This window comes from Rattus rattus, chromosome 6 (genome assembly GCF_011064425.1).
Source record: "Rattus rattus isolate New Zealand chromosome 6, Rrattus_CSIRO_v1, whole genome shotgun sequence".
Taxonomy (NCBI): Eukaryota; Metazoa; Chordata; class Mammalia; order Rodentia; family Muridae; genus Rattus; species Rattus rattus.
Window position 1 is genome coordinate 59,086,434 of NC_046159.1, and position 27,033 is coordinate 59,113,466.

The window sequence follows — 27,033 nt, forward strand, 5'->3', positions numbered from 1 at the left end:
GCTCGGTTACTGAGAACGCCGCATACCAAAACTCAGAGTGCAGTCAAAGTGGCCCTCAGAGGGAAATTCCTAGTCTTCAGTGTTTGTATAAGAAAACAAGTTATAGGTCATCTCAGCATAGAACTTGAGAGATCAAACAACACAATAGTTAAAAATACTGTTTTGGTTTTTTTTAAGGGGCAGGGCTGGGAGGATGGCTCAGCTTTGAGAGCACTTGCTCTTTAAAGGACCAGAGTTCAGTTCCCACCACCCACATGAGGCAGCTTACAACTACTCATAACTCCAGCCCCAGGAAACCTGATGCCCTCTTCTGTCTGCTGGGCCACCCAAAAGCACATGAACACATGAGGACACATGTCTTCACATGTATATACATACAAGTAAACAGCAAAATAAATCAAGCAAGACAAAAATAAGACAAGAGTTGCGTAGAGACCAAGGTAACTATGAGTTGAGCATAGCAGGTATGAAAAAAAGAGAAACAGGCACGTATCCTCAGAGCTGTGCTCTTGCTGGAGAGGTTAGATGGGTGGGAAGAGGAGCCATGGCTAGTGTTGTCACGGGCTGGGCTGTGGTGAGGTCACTCATACAGCCGACAGAGAGAGCAATGCACACTGGGATCACTGCCCACCCACCCCGCCCAGCCTCCTCCTCTCTCACAGGGAATGTTATGAAATATTATAGTTTACATTTCGCTCTCCCATTTCATCCCCAACTAAAATTTGTCAAATTGCTGTGACCTCCTGGAGTGCTGAGGCTGTGTGGCCCTAAGGCAGTTTGTGACCACCATGTTTTGTTAGGATCCTTGCCTTCGAGTCTGAGGGTCAGAAGCCATGGCCTCCTGCATGCCAGCATGTCCATTCACACATGCTCCTGGGTGGCCCAGGCTAAGCCAGAGGGCTGAAGCTTAGGCTGGACATTCTGGGTTAGTAACCAGCTGTGCAGAGAGCTGCATGAGATGCACAATTTATAGAGGATGCAGCAGTGGGTCAGCGGGAAGAAATATCAAAGAAAGAGGAGGCGAAGAGTGTGGGAAATGGGATCAAGAGGGAGGCCAGGGTTGGGGATTTAGCTCAGTGGTAGAGCGCTTGCCTAGGAAGCGCAAGGCCCTGGGTTCGATCCCCAGCTCCGAAAAAAAAAAAAAAAAAAAAAAAAAAAAAAAAAAAAAAAGTGGAGGCCTGAGATCCCCTTCCTCCCGGGGTCTCCTGAGCTAACTAACCAACATTTAAACACAAAGTCAGTAGGCTCGGCCATGACGAGTGGGAGATGCTTGGCTCGCCTCAGGCTGTATTAGCAACTTATAATCACGTGCAATAATTCACACTGTCCTGGGCTCTCAGGTATTTTCTCAGAAGGATCTTATTTAGAGGCTGGTGAGATGGCTCAGTGGGTAAATGTACTTGCCGCCAAGCCTGAGTTCCATCCCCAGAGTCATCACCATAGAAGGAAAGAACCAGCTCCTCAAAGTTGCCCTTGACCTACACACACACACACACACACACACACACACACACACACACACACACACACACACACACACACAAAAAGAGTATTTTTTTTAATCATAAAGAAGATCTTATTTGGGACTGACACAAATCATATCACCCTAGTCCCCCAAAGCAAGCACATTCTTCCCCCTCTCCCCTGTAGAATAGCGAGGGCTCACAGGGTACACACCTGCCCTTTCAAGGAACAGCTGTCTCACCACACTCACCAGAGCCACAGGGAAATTCAGATTCTCCCTAGACCAGTGCCACAGCTGCAGGAGCCCGCCCGCCCACATTCCTTTGCCTTCCTGTGGCTGCTAAAGCAGGTGTTCATTCACTCATCGCCCAGAGCAGTGAGCTTAGTGTTTTGTTCAGTTTCTTCCAAGATTAAAAAGTATTTGAATAAGTGACAACCAAAATATTCCTAGGATTCTTTAAAGCACAACCCAACATCAGGAAAGTGGCTTCGCTCTCAAGCGTGAAAGCAGTCTCCTTTTACCCATATTACTGGAATTCATGACCTTAGAAAAGGCACCCGGTAACACTTGAAGTTCCGAAGACCATCACAGAAGATCCAAGCCCAACCTACATATATGCCAAATGTGTCTTCAAGAAGAAGACCTGGTAGCCATTAAAATTTTGGAGTGAGTCCAATTTGCCACAGATACTGTGTGTGAGCATCCTGCATTCCGTACTCCCCACTACCCTACCTGTGTCTTGTACGTGAACCCATGGTTCACCTTCCTTCTGGAACACCCTTCCCTCTTTCCACACCCAACCCCCAGTTTCACGGTACCCCCAAGGCCAGCCAAGGGCTGTCTGGACTTGCCACAGACTATGCCCTGGCCAGCATCTTACCCACACTGCGCTAAGGGCGTCGTCACCTTGCTCTCTGCAGAGAAGTTGGTAAAGTTGTTTGCAGCAAGGGTCTGTTGGCAGGGACATAGCTTCAGGAGACACATGACAGGCATTACCTGCTAAATTCTCATTTCTTCCTATCTATAGTTAAGTTACCACTCTCAGCCATTCCATTTGAAACACTGTGCCTAACAGAAGAAAAGAGACCAAATCAGATGTACACTCGGGGAACTTCTTCATGGAAGCAGAATCCCTGTAAGACAGCAGTTCTCAACCGGGGGGTCAAATACCCTTTGAGGGTCGCATAGCAGATATTTGCACTATGATTCATAACAGTAGCAAGATTACAGATATGGAGTAGAAACAAAATAATGTGGTTGGAGCCACCACAACATGAAGAATTGTATTAAAGGGTCTCAGCATTGGGAGGGCTGGGAACCGCTGTGGTAAGATACAATAAATCCGAAGACAGAATTAATATAAGCACAACCCGGAGAGTTCAGCAGTGACACCCTCTCCTCTGTCTTCCCTATCCAGCTATGTGGTTTGTGATTGCCAAAACTACTGTTGTCTATACCTTTGGAGTGCCTCGAGAAGGCCAAGCACATAGTGGTTGCTTTATTAAGTGTTAGAGACTTTGTCTTACCTGGCACCAAATTGTTTTCCAGGCAGTGCAGGTTAGAAAAGGGTGTTCCAGGAAGAAACTGGGAGAAAGGTGAAGTGGACCCAGCACCAGGTCCCACTGAGCTTTGTCAAAGCACCAAGTAAGGAGGGAGTTGGGAGAATGGCAGAGGAATGAGAAAAGGCTGGTGAGGAAGAACTAGAACTCTGCCCCCAGAATGCTCAAGGGGGTGTGGGTTCCCTCAACTTTTACTAAGAAACTTGTGAGCTTGTATGTACACGCAACTGTCCTTTTCTGAAGAAAAGGGTGTGTCGTTGCCGCCTAAATTCTCAAATGTTAGGAATATCTGTAGTCACTGACAAGGCTAAGGAGGAACAGGTTAGGTGTTTCAGTGCTGAGTGGAGAGTGGAATCCTGAAAACCCGGGGTGGATCTTGCTCCTGTAAGGAAGGACATCTGGAGAGTCTAAACCTCACCTGGCAGTAGAGGGGCGGAGCCAGATTAAATTAGGATGTGGGTCAGAGAATTACTGGCAAATGGTAACCGGGGAGAGAAGACCGCAGGAAAAGAAAATTCAGTTAACTTCAGGTTTCCAGCTGGGGTTGACAGAGGACGAGAGCAAGCCTGTTTGAGGGGGAAATGCAGACTCAGCCTGGACCACTGTGCTTGATATGTCAGTGGGAAGAGGGGCAGGGGGCCAGTCTAAGCTCAAGATAAGACTTTCGTCATCTGTATCTAGATGAAAGTTTGAACCTGGCAAGAAAATGAACCACTTCTGAAAGGACTAGAAAGAAAGCAACTGACCAGGGATGGCCCTGTGAGTCACATGACCCAACAACCAGACCTCAGGCCAACCTAGTGCCACCAAAATGAAGACTTCAGAATGGTTAGGCTAATGGTTAAGGAAATTAAAGATTCCTTAATGGCAAGGGAGGGGAAGGTAATAGGGAAGGTGGCTCCATAGAGCGTGCTGACTTTTCCAAAGCCACGTGCCAACAGAGGTCTAGCTAGAAGCTGGGAAGGAAGGGTGAGAGACGGTGAAGGGACAGGCCCACAGACACAGGTGCAGGGGCATAGAATTCCAGTGACGTGGGGGAGCAGGGATGGCAGTTAGGCAGAAATAACAGCAGAAGACACAGCTCCAGGAGAGAGGACTCTGCTCTCCAGCCTTGGCCATCCAGAGCTTCCCGGCAGCAATAAAATAAATGACTTAAATTTCATCTTTCAAAATAAAACCTGCCCATGCTCCATTGGTTCTGTCTGGGCAGGAAGCAGGGCTCTGAGCAGCCAGCTAGAAAGGCACTGCATTCCTCTCCGGAGCCCTGGAATGTGACTCTTACAGAGCACAGCCCTAGCCAACGGGAAGAGAATGGCGTGTACCTCTTTGCACCCCTCTACCGTGCCACCCTCTGCTGACTCCATGAGTGCCCCACTGAAGCACAGCTAAGCTGACATGCCCGTAGTCCCTGACTGAGCATACCCCTCTCACCAGTCCCAGCTCCAGCTAGCTCCAGTTAGCTCCAGTTGGAACAAGCAGACTGCTATACCAGTCACAGGTGGGTGGCCGGAGCTGCCGTTAGCCGGGAGTCTCTTTCCCTTTGGGGCTATCAATGGTGTTTCAGAGACAACCATCTTAGTAACAGACAAAGAGGTGATCTTGGAGGAAGGGAAGAGGCAGCGGCAGAGCCCCATGTCCTCAGCCTGTCCCCAGGTGCCCTCGGGAGAAACTGGAGATCAGCTCCATATGTTTCAACCAGTCAAGCGCTGAGTGAGGGGTCACCAGCAGAAACAGACAAGAATCTTACCTGTTTTAAATGTTAAGTGTCTGCCACTCTGAAAACACGAGTGGCTTCGATAATTCCAAGCATTGTAGACTACGCAACTTAGCAGAGCCCACAGAGCTGCCCACCACCCAGGAGCGTAGGCTCTCGCCGCTCTGTCTCCGTCCCTCAAAACTCTATTGTGTAATCACCAGGACGGATGCTAGGGTTAAAGGCATTGACAGTAAAGTTCCCCCTTCCCTCTGCCTCAATCGTGAGTGAACGGACATGGGAGAATCTCGATAGTCTTTAGGCTGTAAGGTAAAGCCTGGCTGAGTGTGGCTGAAAACGGCTGGAATTGTGTTGAATAAGTTTATGATCCCACGCTGCCGTGGACATGGCCAGCGAAGACACTAGTCGCTGGGCGAGTTACTCAAAGCTGCTTAGCTAGAATTTGGGGCCCCTTGCTTTCGAAGGCCCTAGGAAGATGTTTTCCTTTTTTTCTAGAGAGCTCATGAAAGCACCGGGCTCCACAAAATCTGCTGATGTAGGGCAGGCAGCCAGGGCAATCCACCCTGGGGCAGCACATGCCAGAGAGGCAAGGCAGACCCAGGCCTGCCCTGTGCTCTTATACCTGGACTCACACACACTCCACCCCATCACAGGAGGAAACCTCGAGAGTAAAGAAGGACCGCTCCGCCTTAACTGGCAGCATTTTCCAGGCCCCGCAGGAAGACATTTCTGGCTGCACCCCAGACCAAGGGCATCAGGCAGAATCCCAGCACCGGGTTTCACATTTCTTTACATTGAACAACCCTGGCCTCCTGCTAATTCTTCCTCCATTTACTAAGGCAACTCCCCAAAACAAAACAAAACAGAACAGAGATGCTGGGGTTTGTATCATCCGAGGCCTCCTGCTCCTATAGTGAACAAGCCCAGGCATGAGTCCAACACCCTCACCCATGCCACGCTGCGTGTAAGAAATCCAAGTCCCTAGATTCTACCCACCAGATAAGAGGTTTCGTTTGTTATGCTTACAAATCTTTACCTTTGAATACAATGCCCTTCACTAATTAATTTATTCACTTTACATCCCGATCGAAGCCTCCCACTCCATCCTTCCTCTCCACCCTTACAAATCCCTCCCGTCCATTACCCCTCCCTTTCTCCTCAGAAAAGACTACCACCTTCCCCGGGACATCCAGTCGCAGCAGGACTAAGCGTATCCTCTGCCACTGAGGCCCAACCAGACAGTCCTGTTAGGGGAAGGGGGTCCAATGGCACTCAACAGAGTCAAAGACGGCCTCCACTCCAATGGTTAGGGGACCCACATGAAGACCAAGCTACATATATGCTACAAATGTATAGGGGGCCTAGGCCCAGCTCCTGAATGCTCTTCGGTTGGTGGTTCAGTCTCTGTGAGCCACCACGGGCCCAGTAGTTGTAGGTCCTGTGGTGTCCTTGACCCCTCTGGCTCCCTCAGTCCTATCCCCCACTCAACCACAAGACTCCCTGAGTTCCACCTGATGTTTGGTCTCTGTATCTGCTTTCATCCATGGCTGGATGAAGCTGCTCAGGAGACAGTTATGCTAGGCTCCTGTCTGCAAGCACAGCAGAGCATCAGTAATAGTGTCAAGGGGAGGATTCATGAGTCTCACTCAGAAGGGAAAACAGAATAGTCATCGGAAGTGGATGGAGGGAGAGTGCTAGATGGGAGATGGGGTCAGGAGGGGAACAGGGATGGGGACCAGATGTGGGGAGAGCTGGGAGTGAGAACAGAAATCGATGGGGGAGCATCTCTGGGACTAACTGGAGACCTGGAACAAGGAAAGCTCCGGGAGTCTGTAGGGGTGACCCTAGCTGAGATTACTCCCAATAGGGAATATGGAGACTGAAAGGGCATCACTACTTCCAGTGAAGCAAGGGTGACATCAATCCACCCATAAAACCTTCATCCCCAAATTTTTGTCCTGTCTACAAGATGTACAGGGATAAAGATGAAGCAGAGATTGAGAAAACAGCCAACCAACGACTGGCCAAGCTTGAGGCCCATTCCACGGGAGAGAGTCCTTCTTGTCTTAAAGGGAAAGGATGCCCTCACTTTGTGAGCTTCGAGAAGCCAGTCGAATCTGACAGTCAAAGAATGCTAGCCCTACTTGACTGTGCTCCTGAGAAAGAAGCACAGATGAACACCTCTCACCTTTGGATTGATTGCCACCTGTCGGCGTGGCTGTTCTGTGAGCTTAGGGTGGGGCAGGCTTGAAATTGCTCGTTGAAAAAACTCAGTCCTCCACAGCTGGAAGGTATACCCCAATGGGCTGCTGCCTTGACGACCTGCTTCACTTTGGCACTAGTGTCTTGAGCATACTATGCCAAAAAACATAGACTTTTGTGTCTTCCTTCAATGTCAGCACTCCTTGAATAACAATAATTCACATAGTTTAACTGTTTCAATGACAGCAGTTTGTCTTCTAACCCACCGACCCTGGTACCCCAGCTGAGACAAATGCAGGTTCTTTTGTGTCAATCTTCATGACTAATATTAACTCTCATATCACACAGCACACAACCACATACCTACACGCATGAATATGGTTTACAGAATAAACAGGAATGAAGTTAGAGAGCCTGCAACAGAGTCAGGAGGTCTCAGAAGTATCCCAAGAGTGTGCTTAAGAATTGGACCAGTGCCCAGAGGGCGCTGCTGGAGTCCCAGCCTCTGAGCAACAATGTTGCAGCTTGGAATGAAAGGCTGAGCCAGCCTTCACAGCTGGAAATAGTGGCTGTAGGTCCAGAAACAAACGGGTGAACAGGTGGATGGGCAGGCAGTCACACAGAGTGGATCATGTCGATGGCTGGGAACCCAGACAAGTGAAGGTCTACAGGGAGCTCTTTGCTTGTTGGTCTGTTATACATACACAACAGGTATTAGATTGGCGTGGAGCCATACCAGCTAAGGATTACGTATCCGTCATTTTATGGGGTCCAGATGAAGGAGTTACACCCTTCCCTTGGTCTGATGGGTCCAATAACTTCTTGGGCCTGGTTTCTGTAATATGATTTTTAATATAACCAAGTGCCCCTGCAGCTGCAATTCACTTCCAATTTCTTGTAGGGTGGCTCTGTCTCTGCCCAGGAAGACGTCGTGCAGCAGTCAGTGATAGCTGGGTGTGCCTGACAGATGGCACTGTTTCTGGTCCATACAGGAGGTGCATTTATCCTTCTCCCTCAAAATGCAGTCAAAAGATACTTGTAACATTGAGTCTTCTAAAGCAATGCACAGCCTTAAAAAAAAAAAAAGTTATTTGTAATACGTAATAACTTCCAGTAGCCTGACTTAACACAACCAGCTAAGACAGGACCTGGCAGACACAGTTACCTGAGGGTAGTTACTGGCCCAGATGGCCCCACTAGGCCCTCAGTGTGTCCACAGAGGCCTGGTGGGCAGGCAGGACCAAGACCCAGCACAACTGGTCCACAATCAGGTTGTGTTCAATGGCAGCCCCTGAGCCCTCTGGATGCTCACCCAGGAAGAAGCTGCCACTGCCTTCTCCTCTTCCTCCTCCTCCTCCTCTTCCTTCTTCTTGAAGATCAGATGCCATGTAAAACAGAATGGGCCAAGGGTGAATCAAGACCACTGAGTGCTGTTACAGGCCGGATACAAAGGACCCAAAGCAGTCTGCCCCAGAGCAAGGCAGGGAACACAAGACAGGGCACCTTCTATAGTGCCAGGCCACAGTCTGGTATATAATCTGAAACATTTCAGATAACTCTTGGATATAGACAGAGCTGGCCCCTTGGCATGTGGGGAGGAGTAGGGATAGGAGGATCTTCCTCTAGGAACTTGATGAAGATGGAGAAGGAATGGCTGGTTTAGAGCAACTGAGTTTCTTCTGTGCCTGAAGCACTGAGCCCCAGACCTGTGGAGAATCTAGAAAGCACAAGGCACTGGTGGGCCACGGTCAGTAAGACGAACACCAAGCGCTTTTATTAAAAGGCAAGCGTTTGAGAGTGTCCTTGTCCAGTGTCACCCATAAAGAGCCTGACAGATTGGGAGCCATAGCCTGCCCTTTGGCATCTGATCCCTAAGGTTCTCCCTATGCACTGTGACTCTGCAGTGTATACAATGTCAATTTCCCAGAAAACGAGCTTGACCATAGGTCACAGAACCAGAGTTCTCCTGTGTGGACAGAAGCCGCAGTCCTTCATTTGCCCTGAGTGGCCTCTCAGAGCCAATCCAGTTGCCTTCCACCTAACTCCAAACACAGCGAGTTTTCCCTATGTAGATCCCCACTCACACCTTCACAAATCAAACTTTGTGCTTGCCTCTGAGCAGGAGTCTGTCTTCCCTTGCCCCTGCAGGTTAGGGTTTCTGTGGATGCAATCAAACACCATGTTGTTAAGGCAAGTAGGGGAGGAAAGGATTTATTCAGCTTACACTTCCACAGCAGCGTTCATCACTGAAGGAAGCCAGGACAGTAACTAAGACAGGGCAGGAACCTGGAGGCAGGAGCTGACACAGAAGCCATGGAGGGGTGCTGCTTACTGGCTTGCTCTCCATGGCTTGCTTACTCTGCTTTCTTATAGAACCCAGGATCACCAGCCCAGGGGTGGCGCCACCCACCATGAGCTAGGCCCTCCCTCATTGATCACTAATTGAGAAAATGCCCTACAGCTGGATCTCACAGAGGCACTTCCTCAAGGGAGGCTCCTTTCTCTCAGATGACTCTTGTGTCAAGTTGACACACAAAACCAGCCAGTACACTGCCTGCCCCAGAGTCACCTCCCGTGTGAAGTGCTGGTTTCACAACACTGTTCTCCAGCCCGGGTTAGCTTGCTAAGGGCTAGAGCCTTCTGGTTATATGCAGGAGCCAGGTTGCCCACATTTGAATTCTGGCTTCTCTAGCACTCATGAGGCTGAGGTGCAAAGAGTAGAGGCGTAGGCTAGCCTGAGCTACAGAGAAACTCCGAGTAAATGTTTAAAAAAAAAAAAAAAGCAAACAAAAACCATGGCCTTTTCTGTAAGCTTTCCAAGTTTCTCTGGATCTTCTTACCTCGGTATATTTAACGATAAGGTGAGGGAAATAAGAAAATAGAATTTAGATTTCATCAAATTATCAGTAGGAATTAAATGTGCTAGCATATTCCACAGAAAGAATAAAGATAATCCCTATACGTAAATGTCCGGTAAATATTAGCTATATTAGTAATTATTCCTGTCACTGTCATCATCTGTCCATCAGCATGTAAGTAAGAGAACGTTACTGCTTTTGGAGAAATGCGTTTTGTTCCCTGCTGGGTTTGCAGCCATGGAGTAACCCATACCTCTTGCTCTGTTTAGATCCCCTCCTCAGACTGAGCACTTTGGGCCGGGCTGGTTGGTCCTCTGTCCCTGAGCTGCCCACTAAACACAGAGTTCAGACACAGTAGACGCCTGCAGTGCATGCCAGTTCCTGATGGGTGTGTTAGTTCCAGCTCTAGAAAACCAAGTTCAGAGTTTCATATTCGATAGCAACATTTATGTGACCTTGATGACTTCAGGAAGCACATGGGACCCAGGCAGCAGCTTTCTCTAAGGGACAAGATGATATTTAAATACCCCGATCTGTGCCTTGGCATGTGGGGAGGGGCTCCTCACTAACCCCCCTCTTCCTCCTCCACTACAACTAGGGGGACTTTTGACTCCTAAGGGGTGCAGCAGAGCCAGCCATCACATTTCATCCCTGATATCTTCCTTAGAAGTTGTCTGCCCGCCCCCCACACACACCTCTGCCCCCTCCTTCACCCTCACTGCCCACAGAAAGTGCCCCATCTTCCACAGGAATGTAGAGTCGTGCTGCAGTGTCTCAGCCTCTGCTTCGGTTTATCTGAGGCAGAAACGAGGGAGGAGGGTGCCGTGTGTGGTGTGAATAGCTGTAGTCTGCAGCCCTTACGGAAGGCTGCAGCTTTATAAGCCTCTTGGTAACCAAGCCACTTATTATTCCAAGTGCAGACAGGTTTACGATCTGAAATGTTCACCGTGCTGGTTGCTATGGGGAAACAGAGGAAAATTCCAGCTCAGGTCTGAAGTGATCGCTTGTATGGGATGGCCTGGTCCTCTCCTCACTCCTGTTCCGTGCTCCTTCTGTCATTGGCTGATACAGAGGTAGCAGCTTTCTTCCCTCTCTTGGTCACCTAGAATACAGAGACAGACAGGTCACAAGACTGGCCCTTAACTAACACATGATTTCTTGCCAACGCCACTCACTGCATGCTCAGCTCCAGACTTCTATATGAGTGCCTTGGCCCAATGAGGCCTCCTGCTATGGCCTTGGGTGTGGAGGACCCTCACTGTCCCACACTCTGACTGCCCAGCCCTGCACCTGAGCCTGAGGCCTGGCTCCCTTGGGAGACAATCCCACATTCCCAAACCTTGGCTTTTTAGCTGGAGCCAAGGGTGTTTTAGTTCCCTGGCTTTTTGGTCAAAGACATTCCAGAGAGTTCCAGGGAACTTTTAAACCTCTTCCAGAGCCCTATTGAGCTCTCAGAGTAGGAGTGACTCACATCCTGGCTCTGCCACTAACTTGTGGGGTCGCCCTGGACAGGCCACCCAGCCTCCCTCTTGTGTAGATGTGGGAGAGGGACAGCTTCAAGAGCCTGATAGAGAGGCCTGTGAATGGACTTCCCTAAGGATCATGGTGGCACACAGCTGGGTTGCAAGCCTCCTTCCTCCTGAGCCCATCTGTGGATCCCACAGATCACTCACTGAACAAGCTTCCCTGTGCTCATTATGAAAATTTTTAAAGGAAAAGAGAAAATACAGATTTTATTTTAAAAAGGCAAATTGACCTGCCAGTGAGGGTGGTTTAACATCACAATACATGTAAAGGATCTGTCAGTAAAAATGCCCAGTGTGGGGCAAACGCCTATAATCCTGGCGCTCCAGCACTTGGGGGAGGCGGGGATGTAAAGATCAGGAGTTCAAGATCAGCCTCAGTCAAATACTGAGTTCAAAGCCAGCCTGAGGTACATGAAATCCCGCCTCAAAACACACAAAAAGCTCTTGTTGAGGTTGTTAGTAAACATCAAAGGCACTCTCTACCTCTTACTCTTGACTTGGGTGTACAGAAATCTCTTTATCCCAGGAATCATTTCTCTTGTTTAAATGTTGTTTGACAGCACATTCCAGCATAGTAGCTGATAGCTTGGTAATGCTACATTAAGAATTTGTGCCGTTGTCTTTTTTTAAATTGTATTATTAGCGAAGAAAATATCCCAGATTGTTTTCTTAGGTCAAAGGTAGGGCTACCAGTTCCACTCAGGTGGCTTTTGATGTGCACAGCAGTGTCTTGTGCACCAGGACACTGTGACACCTGTGTGGCTGCTGGGGAAGGACTTAGACTCCTGGTCCCAGGTGTTTCCATAAGCAGCAGCCTTGGAATAGACAGCTGGTGACACGTGGGACCTATGTTTGCTATAACCTAACAGGCACCTCAGGCCATGCACCCTGCCCATCTCCAGGATAACCTTGGCACGTGTGGAAGTGGTTAGTACTGACCCACTGCCTGCCCACCTGACACGGCCCCAGGAGTGGCTTGCCTGCCTCCCAGCCATCCCACCCTCACCTACAGATTGGCAGAAGTAGCCCTGTCCCCATTCCTATGTGACCTAATGACTCTAGACTTCCTACCCACAGCCTAGAAGTCTGTTGCAAACACTTCTTTGTATGGGGGTAAGATTCATTTTAATTACCAGAAGGTGGTCAGAACCCAGTCTTTGGGGGCTAGAATTTGTCCCAAGATGGAGACAACGCTTGGGGACAAAGGAGCATTCTTCAGTCACTTCTGTGAAATGGATCATTTAGAATGACCCCAAAATCACCTAAAGAGAGTGTGTTGTACAGCCTTGACCCTGAGTGATAGGTGGGCAATGTGCTGTGCTCTTATGTAGGCCTCAAGTCTCCCATCATTGGGTGGAGGGTGAAAGGGAAGACCCCAAGTGTTCCACCTCACTGACCACCCTCTCCTCACCCTGTAGTCAGACGGCTCCATCCTGGCGATTGCTCTGCTGATCCTCTTCCTGCTGCTGGCCCTGGCGCTGCTCTGGTGGTTCTGGCCCCTCTGCTGCACAGTGGTAAGTGAGCCAGCCTCAGGCCACAAGAGGCAAAGAGACATGAAACCCCAGGTACATCAGTTGGGGTGGGGGTAAGGGCCAGGAACTGTAGCAGTAGGAGATAAATCTTGCATTTTTTGTACAAATCAGCATAATCCAGGCTTGGTCATCTTGGTTCTATGAGCTGTCAGAGCTGCCAACATGGGCTGGGGCAAGGCTACCAATGGCAAAGCCTTTGGTATAGCCATGTAAATACAGAAGGCAAAGATTAAAGTATTTGTATTTGGTGTTTGGAAAAGACATAGACAGGGCTGGTGTTGTCATTATCCAAAAGCACTGGGTTACAGTTGGGATCCATTGATACATTGTGAGATGCTGGGTTGGTTAGAGTTGGGATCCATTGATACATTGTGAGATGCTGGGTTGGTTAGAGTTGGGATCCATTGATACATTGTGAGATGCTGGGTTGGTTAGAGTTGGGATCCATTGATACATTGTGAGATGCTGGGTTGGTTAGAGTTGGGATCCATTGATACATTGTGAGATGCTGGGTTGGTTAGAGTTGGGATCCATTGATACATTGTGAGATGCTGGGTTGGTTAGAGTTGGGATCCATTGATACATTGTGAGATGCTGGGTTGGTTAGAGTTGGGATCCATTGATACATTGTGTGATGCTGGGTTGGTTAGAGTTGGGATCCATTGATACATTGTGAGATGCTGGGTTGGTTAGAGTTGGGATCCATTGATACATTGTGAGATGCTGGGTTGGTTAGAGTTGGGATCCATTGATACATTGTGAGATGCTGGGTTGGTTAGAGTTGGGATCCATTGATACATTGTGTGATGCTGGGTTAGTTAGAGTTGGGATCCATTGATACATTGTGAGATGCTGGGTTGGTTAGAGTTGGGAACCATTGATACATTGTGTGATGCTGGGTTGGTTAGAGTTGGGATCCACTGATACATTGTGAGATGCTGGGTTGGTTAGAGTTGGGATCCATTGATACATTGTGTGATGCTGGGTTTATATCTGTGGGAAATATTTCCCCAAAACAAACTTTTCAGGACAGGAAGAATTGTCAGCCAAGGCAGGATTGTTTTGCAATTTTCAAGTTAATTTTCAATGATATTTTTCTGGTTTAAGTCCCTGTTGCCTGGGAAGGCAGCTAGCATGTCTTCATGTGGTCTCATTTGGTAAGTCAGGGGCTTCCTGTGTAAGGGAAGATCCTGGAGACAGAAAATATCTCCTGTTTCTGATGTTATTGACTGCCCCACCCCTTTATTACTTAATGTTGGCCTGTACCCCAGAGTTTCAAGTGTCCTCCAAACTCTGTGTTGACCACTCACTTCAGGGATCCTGAGTGGGGCTGGATGAAGTCATGTGTTTCCGGATGGGAGTGTAGTGTGCAGGAAAGAGAGTCTCTCCACAGAGACCCATTCAGAGGTTTCTGGACAGTTCCTCCACCCTGAGAGACTACACCCCACAGCCCTCAAACTAACAGAAGGTGTCTTTGTGAACTCTGGTCCCCAAACCTCCCTCTATCGCTCTCCCAACCCCTCCTCCAAGTGTGGGAAATGTCACTTGACCCAGTAACTGAACTGCAAGCCCACATTAAGGAAACAGCTAGAGTCATGGACTTATAAAGTGTGGGCACATGAGGCCACTCTCTCCCTGCTGTATGTTCACAGTGTCCAACAGCCTGCAAGGTCTCCACCCCAGGCAGACAAGGCAACCTTAACCTTTTAATAGCTACATATCCAGAATAGGGATATAAAAAGCAGGGCCAGACACCAGACCCTTTCTGAAAACACAATGTACCCATCCACACCTGACCTCCTTCCCCGCTGAGTCTCTGCTGGCCAGTGTCTGGTGAATTTACTGCCCCATCCCTGCTTCCTGGTCACAACACTTCCTGAGTAAGTGCTGCGTTCCCCTGATTCCTGTGGACTGTCCTCCAGTGTCTCTGCTCACCAGCCCTGTGCCCTGTGCCTCCGATTCTCCAGGCCATCTCCAACCCTCCTCTCCACAGCAGAAAATGTTGCTAAATTCAGTGACTCTCACTACTTCATATGGCCATGAGACCATGCAGAGGACCAGGCCAGGCTCTGTTACAGGAAACCACTAGGCCTCACATTTGTAGGCTTCTCCCTCAGAATGTCCAAACTAAACTCATCATATCATCCCCGCTCCTGCTTGTCCTCAGTGGCTGTGCCATTGACCTCCGGCGGCCCAAACTGAAGCCTACAGTGGCCTCCATGTCCCCCATAGGCTTGTGTGTCTGAAATTTGGTCTCCAGCCGGTGGTGACACAGGGTTTGAAAAATCATGGGATCTTTAAGGTGTGGAGCCTCGCTGGAGGAAGTGGGTCACTGGGATGGGCTTTGAAGTTTCTTAACCTGGCCAGTCACCCTGACTACTCTCTGCTTCCTGCCAGCCGACTGCTAACACCATGTGACCAGCAACCCCAAAAGCTTGGCAGGCATTTGGTCACAGTAACAAGAGAAGTAGCTAATACAGCTTACCTCCAAAAGCATCCAGGTCACCATGGTAACCATCATTCCCCCCCAACCCCCACCCCCAGTTCTCATGATTCTTCAGTCTCTACCCCCAGCTGACACACATAAGCCTCTGGGTATGGAGTTCCTTAGCACAGCTCCCTTACGGAGCTAATAACGCAGCCATTATGAGCATCCTTTTATCTGTCTTCGCCTGTTACATTGCAACCATTGGAAGTTAAGCACGAGGTCCCCCAGAGCTTAGCACGGCACTCAGCAAGAGTGACTCCAAGTTCCTGGAGCATCCAAGTGGATAGAGGGCCATCTCCACATGCACCCTGTCCTGAGACTATCTGGATGTATTATCTACCTACTGGGTTTGTATGTGTACATGTGCACATGTGCTTGTGTGTAGGTACATGGGCATGTGTGTACATGTGCATGTGGGGGGCCAAAGTTAACCTCTGTAACTTCATCTCTCTTCCTTGAGACAGGATCTCTCATCAGCCCAGAACTCAGCAATTAGACTGTGCTGGCTGGCCACTGAGCTCCTTGGGCCCCTCCCTGCCTCCCCAGCACTGGGAGCATAAGTACATGTCTCACTACTCTGTTCTTAACATGGGTTCCATCCCCAAGACCCTCATGGTAAAAGGAAAGTATTAATCACACACACACACACACACACACACACACACACACACACACACACACACACACACACTTTTTAAAAAAAGAGGAAGAAATTCTGAAATGCGTTGCCCAATGGTACAAGTATATAACATCACTGAACTGTTCTCATAAAAATAGTAGGACAGAACCTTATGCCTGTGTTAGCCACAGTTAAAGAGACCCACAGTCTCGCTTCTGCAGTCCCGATGATCACGCCAGCATGGCCTTAAGCGAATCATGACATTTGAGCCCAGGTAAATGGAAAGTCTGTGCTTGGTTTGTTAGGACAGGGTTGGGCTTGCTCGTTCATTATGTGCTCTGTGCAAAATCTGTTCTCTCTGGTTTTCAGTGACCTTGTGAGCAGTTTTCAAGCCATTTTATAAAAGGTCATTCATGGTAAAAGATCAAAAGAAAATTCATTTTCTTGAATCTCAGGGACAGCTTAACAAAGATGGTTGGACATCTCTAGTGACCAATCAGAACTTGACAGTCCTTAAAGTGAAATAAAAACAAGGTCTTCAGATACTGCTCTTCACACGTTTCACAACACTGAGTTGTAGGGTCAGACACCCACACCAGGGAATTTGCTAGTGACTGCTGTGACTAAAACCTGGTGCAAACAGACAGCAACTCATCCAGCATCTCAGGCTTGGACAGGTGTTACCCAGCTTACACCTCCTTCTCACTCTGCCACTTAGGAAACGTTTCCACGATGCAGGGTCCTCCCCTCTGCATCCCTGCTCTCCCCTCTGCATCCCTGCCTCCCCTCTGCATCCCTGCCCACCTCCCCCCCTCTGCATATCCGCCCTCCACTCTGCATCTCCATCTTCTCTTGCTAACTTCCCTCCACCTGAGCCTGCTTCGTTGCTTACCTTGAAATCCACCCACACACCCTGCTCCTGTGCCTGCAGGTATAGTGGAAAGAGGTTGGTCATGACTGGAGCTGACATACTACCAAAGCATCATTATCCCCTGTCAGCTGAATGGGAAAATCCTTTAGCTTCAGATCCCCGCGTGAAGAGCCAGGAACTGGAAACTGTGCTGTCTCCTCCCATTGTCCTTCTTACATCCTTTGTCCTCTTGAGTCCCTCTGGAGATTCCCTGTTTTGTGGCTATCAGACATGGCTGCATTATTGAAACTACCCGAGGATTAGGTGATCAGGGACAGCTCTTCCAAACTGTACCTACTGGACAATGGAAACAGTACACCTAAAAAAAGGAAGAGCGTAGGCATTAGCTTCAAAGCGTCCTTAAACTAGGCTGAAGAACAGTGGTAGTGGTGAATTCCCAAACACGCCGATTCCAGAACTCTTCTTCTGTGCTTTTTGGTAACCCTCCAAACCTTTAGCACACTCACACCAATGGCACTGGTGTTCCACCAGAAATATCAAAGAAATACAATCCTAAAGAAGCCTGAGGCAACTCAGAGTGCAGGACCTGGGACTGTGCCCTCCCTCCTTGGAGGCTGCCTCACTGTCTCCCAGCTAAATATCAAGTCATCAACACGGTGACCTCTGTAGCCTTGCTCAGACTCCACTGACCCTGCTGGCAGCGGAAACCGCTGGACCACAGCCCAGGCAGAGATGTTCCTCCTCCCAGCCTACCTGGAGCTTCCGAGTTCATGGGTTTATTTTCCTGTGCCACTTCCCAGACTTCCACAGTAACCCTGACATCCTGCTGTGGCCACTGTGCCCAGATGCTCTACTAAATCACTATGCCTGTCACTTATCCACCCATGAGAGCATCCTGCTGTGCCTGCCACTTTAGATATCGATGAATGTGGCCTCTTAAACACTCCCAGCCTCAGGCAGGTAAGGGGCACAAGACTTTTTCAAGTTGGGGTACCAAATGGAGATGGACACACAGTAGGTTTCATTTCATTAAAATGATCTTATCTCTTTGAAAATGTATTATATATCCTTCCTCATCACTGGCCTTTGCTCAGCTTGGGCAGTGTGAAAGTTCTAGATTGAGGCCGTGAAGGGCCAGGGGTAATCGCAGTCAGACCTGGGGTTTGTATTAAATTCAGCCAGTCTGCCTGTGAGGAGGATTGTGATCTGTCTGCTCGTCAGCATCTCCTGCTTCCAATAGGTCTTCATGTGGAGCTCCCCATCTTCCTATGGTTTCCTGGCTTTTCTAGGAATACTTATCTTGGGGACAAGAACAGAAGGCTAGAATGTAAAAGGCAAGCACCCCTCCCCTCTGCAGTGCTAAAGTCCTTGGGGTGTGTTCCTAACATTCTAACAGTACAGCGTTAACTCTGCACAGTGTCTGATCTGAGGCTGTTTATCACACACAGTCACAGAGGCCAGGGAGGCAGTGCATTTAATCCCAACACCCAGGAAGCAGAAGGGGCTGGGTCTCTATGAGTTCTAGGCCAGCCTGATCTACAGAGTAAGTTCTAAGCAAGCCAGGGCTATTTAGCAAGACCTTGTCTCAAATAAATAAGTAAATAAGGTGGGAGCAATTTAAGAGGACATCCAAATCAACCAGTTCTGCATATACCCACACAGGTGCATGTGCCCACACACTCATTCATACACCACATGAAATCTATAACTACATACATATTCATATAAATATACATATATATGTACATGTTTACATACATACATATAGGCGTACATACATGCATATAAAGTAACCCTTAGAGAAGACTACAGATAATGCTTTTTTAAATCAGTTATTTTTACTACATAGGAAACCAAAACCAACAAAACTCCTGGATAAACTTAAGGCTAAGAAGGAAATAGGGGGCATTTCCAGGAACAAGGGAAAGGGACCTCATGTTCTGGCCACAAGGAGGCAACCTGAGGAGACCTGGTGACCTCAGTGACCCAGAGCTTTGACTCCATAGCCCTCTGAGGACACAGAAGAACTTGGAAATTGGGAGGAGTTTTCCACCTGAGTCAGGTCCTTGAACACAGATGGATATGGCATGCCTGTCCCTAGGAATTTATGACTGTAACCTCTCAGAGTTTGGATTTATACTACCTGGGGTCCTGCATATCACCAGTAGAGAAGTAATCCCAGATCAGGAGGGGGTTGGGAAGAAATCTGAGTCCTCTGGTAGATTGGTGGCTCAGTGGGCAGAGTGCTGACTGTTTGAAGGGCTCGGAGGGGAAAGGGAGTAAAGAAATGACTCGACAGTTAAGAGCATGTGCTACCCTCACAGAGTTTGGTCCTCAGGACTCACAACAGGAGCCTCACAACCACCAGTAACCCTGGTTCAAAGGGATCTGACACCCTCTTCTGGCCTCTGTGGGTACTACACACACACATAATGTACATACAGACAAGCAGGTACACATATGTACACACAATTCTCAAAAATTAAACACAAAATCTTATGGAAACAACCCATCGAACAACGCTAAACTCAACAAAATTTTCATTGTTTTCAATATCTTGTACTCTAACTTTTCATTGCATATGCATGTGTGTTGGCGGGGCAGTGTGTATGTAAGTTAGATAACAACTTGGAGAAGTGAGTTCTCTCTTTCTCACTGTGGGTCATAGAGATCAAACTCAGGCCATCAGGTTTGTCAGCAAGCACCTTTATCCACTGAGCCATCTTGCTGGCCCTGGACACCACAAATTATTAATAAAAACATTCCAGAAAATGCATGGTCTTGCCCTGGTATATAAAGAATGAGCACACATGTTGTGGCTGGGAGCATGAATATGGCAGGCACTGTAGTGCTCCTTAGAGTAAAGACCAGACAGAAAGAAAGGCGTCATGGCTTGGGCTCACTGTTCCTGGTATTCACTCAGCACTGTCTGAGAGAGAAAAATCTGCTGTTGTCTTGCCCAGTTACTCTCTCCATTAAAAGTAAACCATCTATGGAGTTCTGATGAGGCCCAGCGTCCTGCAAGCACCATCTTGCTCTCAGCTCTGTACCTGTCCACACACAACTGTGGTTCTTGTAGAGCAAAAGAGGGCTCCAGACCTCCACTGTCTTCTCTCTAGAGACCCACTGTCTGTCTGGAGCCCCACTGTCTGGACCCCCACTGTCTTCTCTCTATAACCCCACTGTCTGGAGCCCCACTGTCTTCTCTCTATAACCCCACTGTCTGGAGCCCCCCTGTCTTCTCTCTGGAGCCCCAAGGTCCTCTCTCTGGTTTTAGCAAGGTCTCCTATGAAGAGAGGCTTCTTTGCACCCGTGACTCTCCCAGCACCCCATCGCTGTCCAAGCTCCCTTCTCACATGCTGAAGGCTTTCTTCCTCCATTCAGTCCCTGGTTCATAGAACCAGGACAGGCTCCTATCTCTTAGGCATTGGATATGCGTCTCCAATAAAGAGAAGAGCGCACACTCAGGTCTTGCTTGATTGCACACGTGTAAATGGAATCGAGAAAGCACTTGAGGTGTGCGTGCATGTGTAGAATTTGCATTTCCTGTTCAGCTAACTACCAGCCAGTCAACCTTGCCCCTCCATGACACTAGGTCTATGATGGTGAACATTCTATGAATTCTGTCACCACCACCACACACAAAACTAAAGAAAGTGCTCATTTAATTTCTCATTGGCCTTTGAAAATCATCTCTTTCAAACTAGTACAATTTCTCAGTTTTGTGATTTTTTTTTAAAAAAGAACTGTCACGACTCCCTCACATGAACGAACACACACAGGATGGACCTGTGGTGTAACAACATAGATCGTGTGTGCAATGCTCAAGTTGTCCAGGAAACTGGTTTGGGACACGGAGCTGAGAAGCAAAATGTTAAGCCACAGAGCACTGAACAGACTTAGAAGCTGGAGTTTGGAAGTAGAATGGGCCTGAGTGCTGGACAGGAAAGCAGCAGTTACCCCTCAGTCCAGATGCTGTGAGATTCCCCACCTTTGCCTTAGTAACCCGGGCTGCTCTGGGAGACTTCGTGTATCTTAGTGCAGGAGGACTGAGAGGCCAGAAGTGAGGCTTGCACCATCAAGCATTAAGTGTTTACTTGAGAGCGGGACTTTGAGAACCGTAGGACATGCTTCCTGCACCTTCTCCTTTAGAGAAGCACGTGCTCTGAGCTACGGGTCAGAGACAAAAGCTGGCCCCATGAGCATCTTCCAGAAGCTCAGAGTCCACTGCAGCAAAGGGAGTTGTGAATGCAACTTAGAGTTCACCGCCAATAGTGTGGACCACAAAGGATAAGATCTGTGCTTGAGGTCCAGGAAGCCACATAGCTGGACTTGTCCCAGGCTGAGACGGTTCAATATGCAGAGGAACCCAAGAGAAGAGGTAAAGGCTTGCCTCCAAAGAGAGCCAAGGGTATGGTGTCCTCACCTCATGACAGTACTTGAGAGACCAGATAACAGGGCAAGGACACCGTCACCATTGACATCGAGCGTCCCAAGGCTGCTGGGTTTCAGTTTATTTGTTGGTTAGTTCCTGCCTTCGTTAACTTTAATTGACAACTTGACATAGCCTGTAGTCATCTGAGAGGAAAGCCTGGACCGAGGGATTGCCCAGATCAGATTGGCCTGACTGTGCGGGATGGTCTTGATTGATAATTAATGTGGAGGGGCAGCCCACTGTGGACGGCACCCTGGGCTGTGTAAGATTACTAACTAGACGTGGAAGCACAGCCAGCAAAGTCCCCTCACAATTTCTGCTCCAAATTCCTGCCTGAGCTCCTGCCCTGACTTCCCTCTGTGGTGGACTAGGACTTGATAGTATAAGCCAGATCAATCCTTCCCTCTAAGTTGCTTTTGATTAAAGTGTTTCACTATAGCAACAGAAAGGAGACAATAACAGCTGTTTTTAAGACTGGGTGTCAGTGTGTAACGCATGCTGGCCTCGAACCTGAGATCCTCTTCCCTTGTTTCACACGCACTGGAGTTACAAACCTGTGTCACACAGGAATTAGGGCCGGTGCTTCTGTTCAGCTGTAAAAGTCCACAGCACAGCACTGTGGGAGTGTCTGACCAAAACAAAGCACACTCTGCCCAGAGCAGGTTGATACAGACCGACTGCTTAGAAATAAGGTGATTCAGGGTTCTAAGAACATGGTCCACACACCCTGGAAGTCAGCATTATTTAGGAACCTTCTAGAAATGCCTGGTCCAAGTCTGCCAGAAGTCAGCATTATTTAGGAACCTTCTAGAAATGCCTGGTCCAAGTCTGCCGGGGAGACAGTACACCCACAGTTCTGTACAGCAAGAAATCCTCTACATGATTCTAATATTGGAAAATTCGGCAACTGCTGAGCTTAATACATAGTTTTGTTAACAGATTCGTTAGTCTCAGCTGTGGACCCGGGCCAGCATAGACCACAGAGAGGCCCACGTGCTGGCACAGCATCCCTTGGCAGAGAGACCAGGTGTAGGGTGCAGAGGAGGCTTTGGGAGTCCGAGGGGTGCAGCTCAGACGCAAACCACGCAAGGCATAAATACAGACTATAGAGAAAGAGGTCAGAAAAATCCTTTCTGCTCAGTACTGTGGTCTATTCCATGAGACAAGTATCTGTCTCCCGGGAGCTTGTGCCGTTTGGCCACACCCAGCTCCTATCATGGAGAGAAGAAACAGGCTGGGAGAGGGATATAAAGTCACGAGCCTGGGAAGGTAGCTCAGTGGTTACAGGGGACAGGGATTCAGTTCCCAGAACCCACATAAAAGCTCACAACATTTTCTAAGCCCAGCTCCAAAGGACCAGACATCCTCCTCTGACCCCCAAGAACACCAGGCACTTCTGTGGTTACCTACATGTAGGCAAAACATTCATACACACGAGAAATAAAAATAAAAACACACATGAAGTCGTAGTGGAGAGTCTCTCAGTGGATGACAGCCAGGCTGTGACCTCCTGCCTTCATGTGCACCAGAGGCCTGACTTCCACCTCAAATGTGTGCCCAGTGAGAAGGAACATCAGGTAGCTCCAGCGGCCACGTGGCCAGAGCACAGTCAGTTCCAAAGCCCAGCTGCTGAGGCAGCAAGGCCAAGCTGAGCTTTGAGAAATAAAACTTCTTAGGAGCACTTCCAAGGGAGAAAGAACAGCACGCGAGACAACGCCGCCGGTGCATGAGCTCACTTTACAGTTGTGAAGCGGGCTTTCCACGCCTAGCAGTTGAACTTGACTATAAGCCGCAATGGCCACACTGCGGTTGTCAGAGCGTCCCAAGGCTACCCCGCCACATGTCTGATCTGCCTTCATTGTACCTCCACCAACCGCCTTGGGTGTGGCCTAAGTGTAAGCCAGCCGTAGAGCGTTTACCTACATGTGCTGTGCCCGGAGGTTAGTCCCCAGCACTACAAAGTTTGTTTCCTCTGATTCTTCTCCCTGCTTCTCTCTCATCTCTAACCTCCCCTGTGCCCTCCACCCTCAGTGGCCTCCTTTCTGCTTTTACATCACATGAGCCCCCACTTGCCCCACTTCCACCCCTCTACCTTCTCTTACAGACCCCTCTTTAGATTTAAAGCCAATACCCACAGTCACCCTCACTGATATGTTAGTACACAAACCCATGAAGAGCTGCAAGCCACCTGTGAGACAGGGAGTATGCTGCTGACCTTTCTGAGTCTGGATCCCATCTTATATTACAATACTTCCAAGATCCATTTATTCTCCAAATTTCATTACTTCCTTTTTCTCTCAAGTGGAATACAGTTCTGTTGTGTAGCGGGGCTGTGGGGAATACAGGAGGATGTGCATTTCCCTTTGCTCAGAGCCTTGTACGGGGCAGCCCATGTGCTGCTCTTGGCATAGGAATGATTCCATCTGGCTATCCTGTGCCAGGCCAGGCTGGGCTCACCAGCTCAAAGCAACCGGGACAGCTCTTCATTGTCTCTGCCCGCCACTCATCAGGAAGGCCGGGTTAGAGCCCAGTTTCTGTTTAGATGAACATTGTAGTTTGCTTTTCAGAAATTGAGGCACCCAGTTTACATTGCATTCCCGTGGAGTCTGGATTACAGAGTGTACTCCTTGTCTGGATTACAGAGTGTACTCCTTGTCTGGATTACAGAGTGTACTCCTTGTCTGGATTACAGAGTGTACTCCTTGTCTGGATTACAGAGTGTACTCCTTGTCTGGATTACAGAGTGTACTCCTTGTCTGGATTACAGAGTGTACTCCTTGTCTGGATTACAGAGTATACTCCTTGTCTGGATTACAGAGTGTACTCCTTGTCTGGATTACAGAGTATACTTCTTGTCTGGATTATAGAGTGTACTCCTTGTCTGGATTACAGAGTGTACTCCTTGTAACCAGCATTAGTACATCATGTATGATGCCATTGTTTTCAGGGCTCTGTTCAGATCTGGCCCATTAGGATATGGAATAGACATATTCAATAAGTGGGAAGTAGGCTAAATGTGAGTTGTGCTGTGAGTTTGTGAGTGTGTATGTATGTGTGTGCCCGTGCATCATGCATGTATGCCTGTGTGCATATGGAAACCAGAGTTAGATCTTAAATGTTGTCCTCAGTGGATTTCCACTTTATTTTTTGAGACAACCCTGGAGTTCATGGATCGGCCTAGGTTGGCAAGACGGCAAGCCCCAAGGATCAGCCCATTTCTGCCTCCCTAGTACTTGAATTACAGGCACAAAACTCCACATCTGGCTTTTGCATGGGTGGTTGGGTCTGAACTCATTCCTCAGGTTCTTGTGCTTGCACAGCAAGCACTTTACCAGCAGAGCCTTCTCCCCAGCCGTTCATGTACTAACTGCTGACATCCCTGAGTGCCATGGCCACCGTCCAGACAGACGCCAGGCTCCTGTCTGGGCGTGTCATGGAGCCATACAGTTACCTGGCTTGCGCGGAGGACTATTAAAGATGCAATGAAGAGAGAAGCGGACGAGGGGAGAGCGCCTTCATCTGCACGCTGTCTTCATAGCCCCAGCACTGCACACTATCGCTCTGGGTGACTCAACTCCTGCAAGCTTTATGGATTTGTTCTGCTTCTTTGATGAGGCTGCAGGAGACCCAGAGGCATCTCAAATCCTCACCATTGTGAAAAGGCCAGCCTGGGTTTACATTTGACAGCTGTGCTAGGCTTCCATGAAGTGAAGGAGCAGCCTTAAGCCTCTTCAGAGCTAGAGGCATTGTCTTCTCCACAGCATCTGCCTTTTTGCAAACATCCTGCCAACATCCCCGTCTCCTCCCATTCAAGTTGCTACCCCCACCCCCTCATCCCTTCCTCCAGCTTCCAGCCATTTCCTGTTTTAAAATAATTTGCTGTCTCTGGAATGATGGCCAGTCAGCATCGGGCAGTAGCAGGCTTCCCTAGAGGTTCCCCTGAGGGAGTCTCAGAAGGGAGCTGAGTGGGTGAGCAAAGTCACAGCTTCCCACAGCAACAGGAAGTGGAAACAGATGAAACAGTAGTCCTAACCCAGGAGGCCCTGTCTCTGCCTCAATTAATATCCTTGGATGCCTGGGGCTCCCTGAGGCCCCTGGCTGCTGTTGGAAGCTGTCTCATCAGTGGAGATAACATTCTAGACTGTGCAGGGTGGAGACAGAGGTGGGGGACCAGAGCCCAAGTGAGTGCCCCGTATTATTAAATGGGAGGAGCAATGCGCTTAGTGGGAAGGTGACGAGATGCTTGGTGCCTAAGGGAGTCCCTGGTCAAGAGGCTGAAAGGTGCCTGAACACCCATTTGCAAAAATGGCCAATCCTGCTGCTGCTGAGAACGCAAAGGTTACAGGACAAACTTTGTAAGCGCCAGATGTCACCTAAAGAAAGTGTGGGGTCCTAAAATTCTAACAGTAGGTGTGGGTGAGGGTAGCTAGTTCCTGAATGTACGGGGGCACAGTAGTTCATCGCCAAAGTGCCTTGGGAAGAACCTACCTAAAGTCCAGCTAACTGCCTGACTTTCCTTTTATGAGTAGAGTTAACAGGCCAAGCATGTTAGGAAAGGGACTCCCAGGGACTTACTAGAGTACCATGTCTGCGTGACTTTCTCCACGCATCGGATGGATGGGGCAGTTGAAGGACAGTGTTGTAAATAGTTACTAAAATATGATTGCCTCTGAATTGTCGGTACCGGGAGGAGATCCCCTGGGCAGCCCTCCTCTGCTGCCTTCCCTTAGGGGTTCCTCAGCCTGACTCCCATCTTCTCTCTCTATGGACCCAGTAAGGTCAGTGATGGGGAACTCCAAACATGTAGGCCTGATCTGTACCTAGCTGGTATCTGCAGCACCCTTTAACTCTCGTGTGCGTGTGTGTGTGTGTGTGTGTGTGTGTGTGTGTGTGTGTGTGTCACTGTTCTTTGTTAATGTGTAGATCGTTGGGTGGAGGAGGGGAGTGGCTTCCTACGTGAGTGACCAGGTGAACAAATTAATGAGAATCGCCACGCTGGTGAGACAAACCAGCTGTGGAACAGGTTTCTCTACACGAGACTACAGCACCCAATAACACCCAGGCCCTGCTCTCGCTGGGCTACTATGTCCAGCCATAGACTAAGTCCCCATGCTTTGGGCTGTTCCTATGGGATTATAGACATGGCAGACATCTTAGGAAGCAGGGGGCTAGCGACTCCCACTGACCTGTTCTTCTCATTTACAGATCATTAAGGAGGTCCCTCCACCCCCTGTTGAGGAGAGTGAGGTAAGTGCCCAAAGCTGGGTGCATCTGGTGGGAAGGTGGCAGAGTGGGGTGGTGGCCGTGGCTGATTATTTAGGTGGCTGGGTATTTAGCCCCTTGCAGAGCAGGGCTGGGCCCCTGCTGCGTGAGAAGGGGGAGCCTTTGGACCTTTCCTAGCTAGGATGAGCAAGAACTGAGCAACTCTGGCAGCCAGAGCTTAGCCGATTTCTTTCCACAAAGACCAGTTTCCAAATGTGTACGTTTGTCTGCTGTTTCTGTTTGTTTCCCTTTCGAGGATTTTGAAAGATTTCCTGGGAGCTTTGGAGGCGATAAGTTTTGGTTATTGACTTTTTGATGTGCTGGCACCCAGGATGTCACACATGTTACACAAGCTTTCCACCTGAGCCGCATCCCAGACACGGCCCCCTTGGCACTGGGCCTCCTGAGGCACAGGCTGGCTCTTAACACAGGTCTCTCCTGCCTGAACCTGCCTAGTGACAGAATCACAAATATGTATCATCACACTCAGAGTAAATGCCTT

General features: G+C 48.9%; 1 protein-coding gene across 1 annotated transcript in view; it reads left to right on the forward strand.

Moving 5' to 3' along the window:
• Positions 1-27,033, forward strand: part of Antxr1 (ANTXR cell adhesion molecule 1) — a 194,949-nt gene that overhangs the window by 103,403 nt on the left and 64,513 nt on the right. Inside the window, exons 13-14 of the mRNA XM_032906154.1 lie at positions 12,743-12,838; positions 26,475-26,516. Of these exons, the coding sequence (XP_032762045.1) occupies positions 12,743-12,838; positions 26,475-26,516 (138 nt within the window). The remainder of the gene's footprint in view (positions 1-12,742; positions 12,839-26,474; positions 26,517-27,033) is intronic.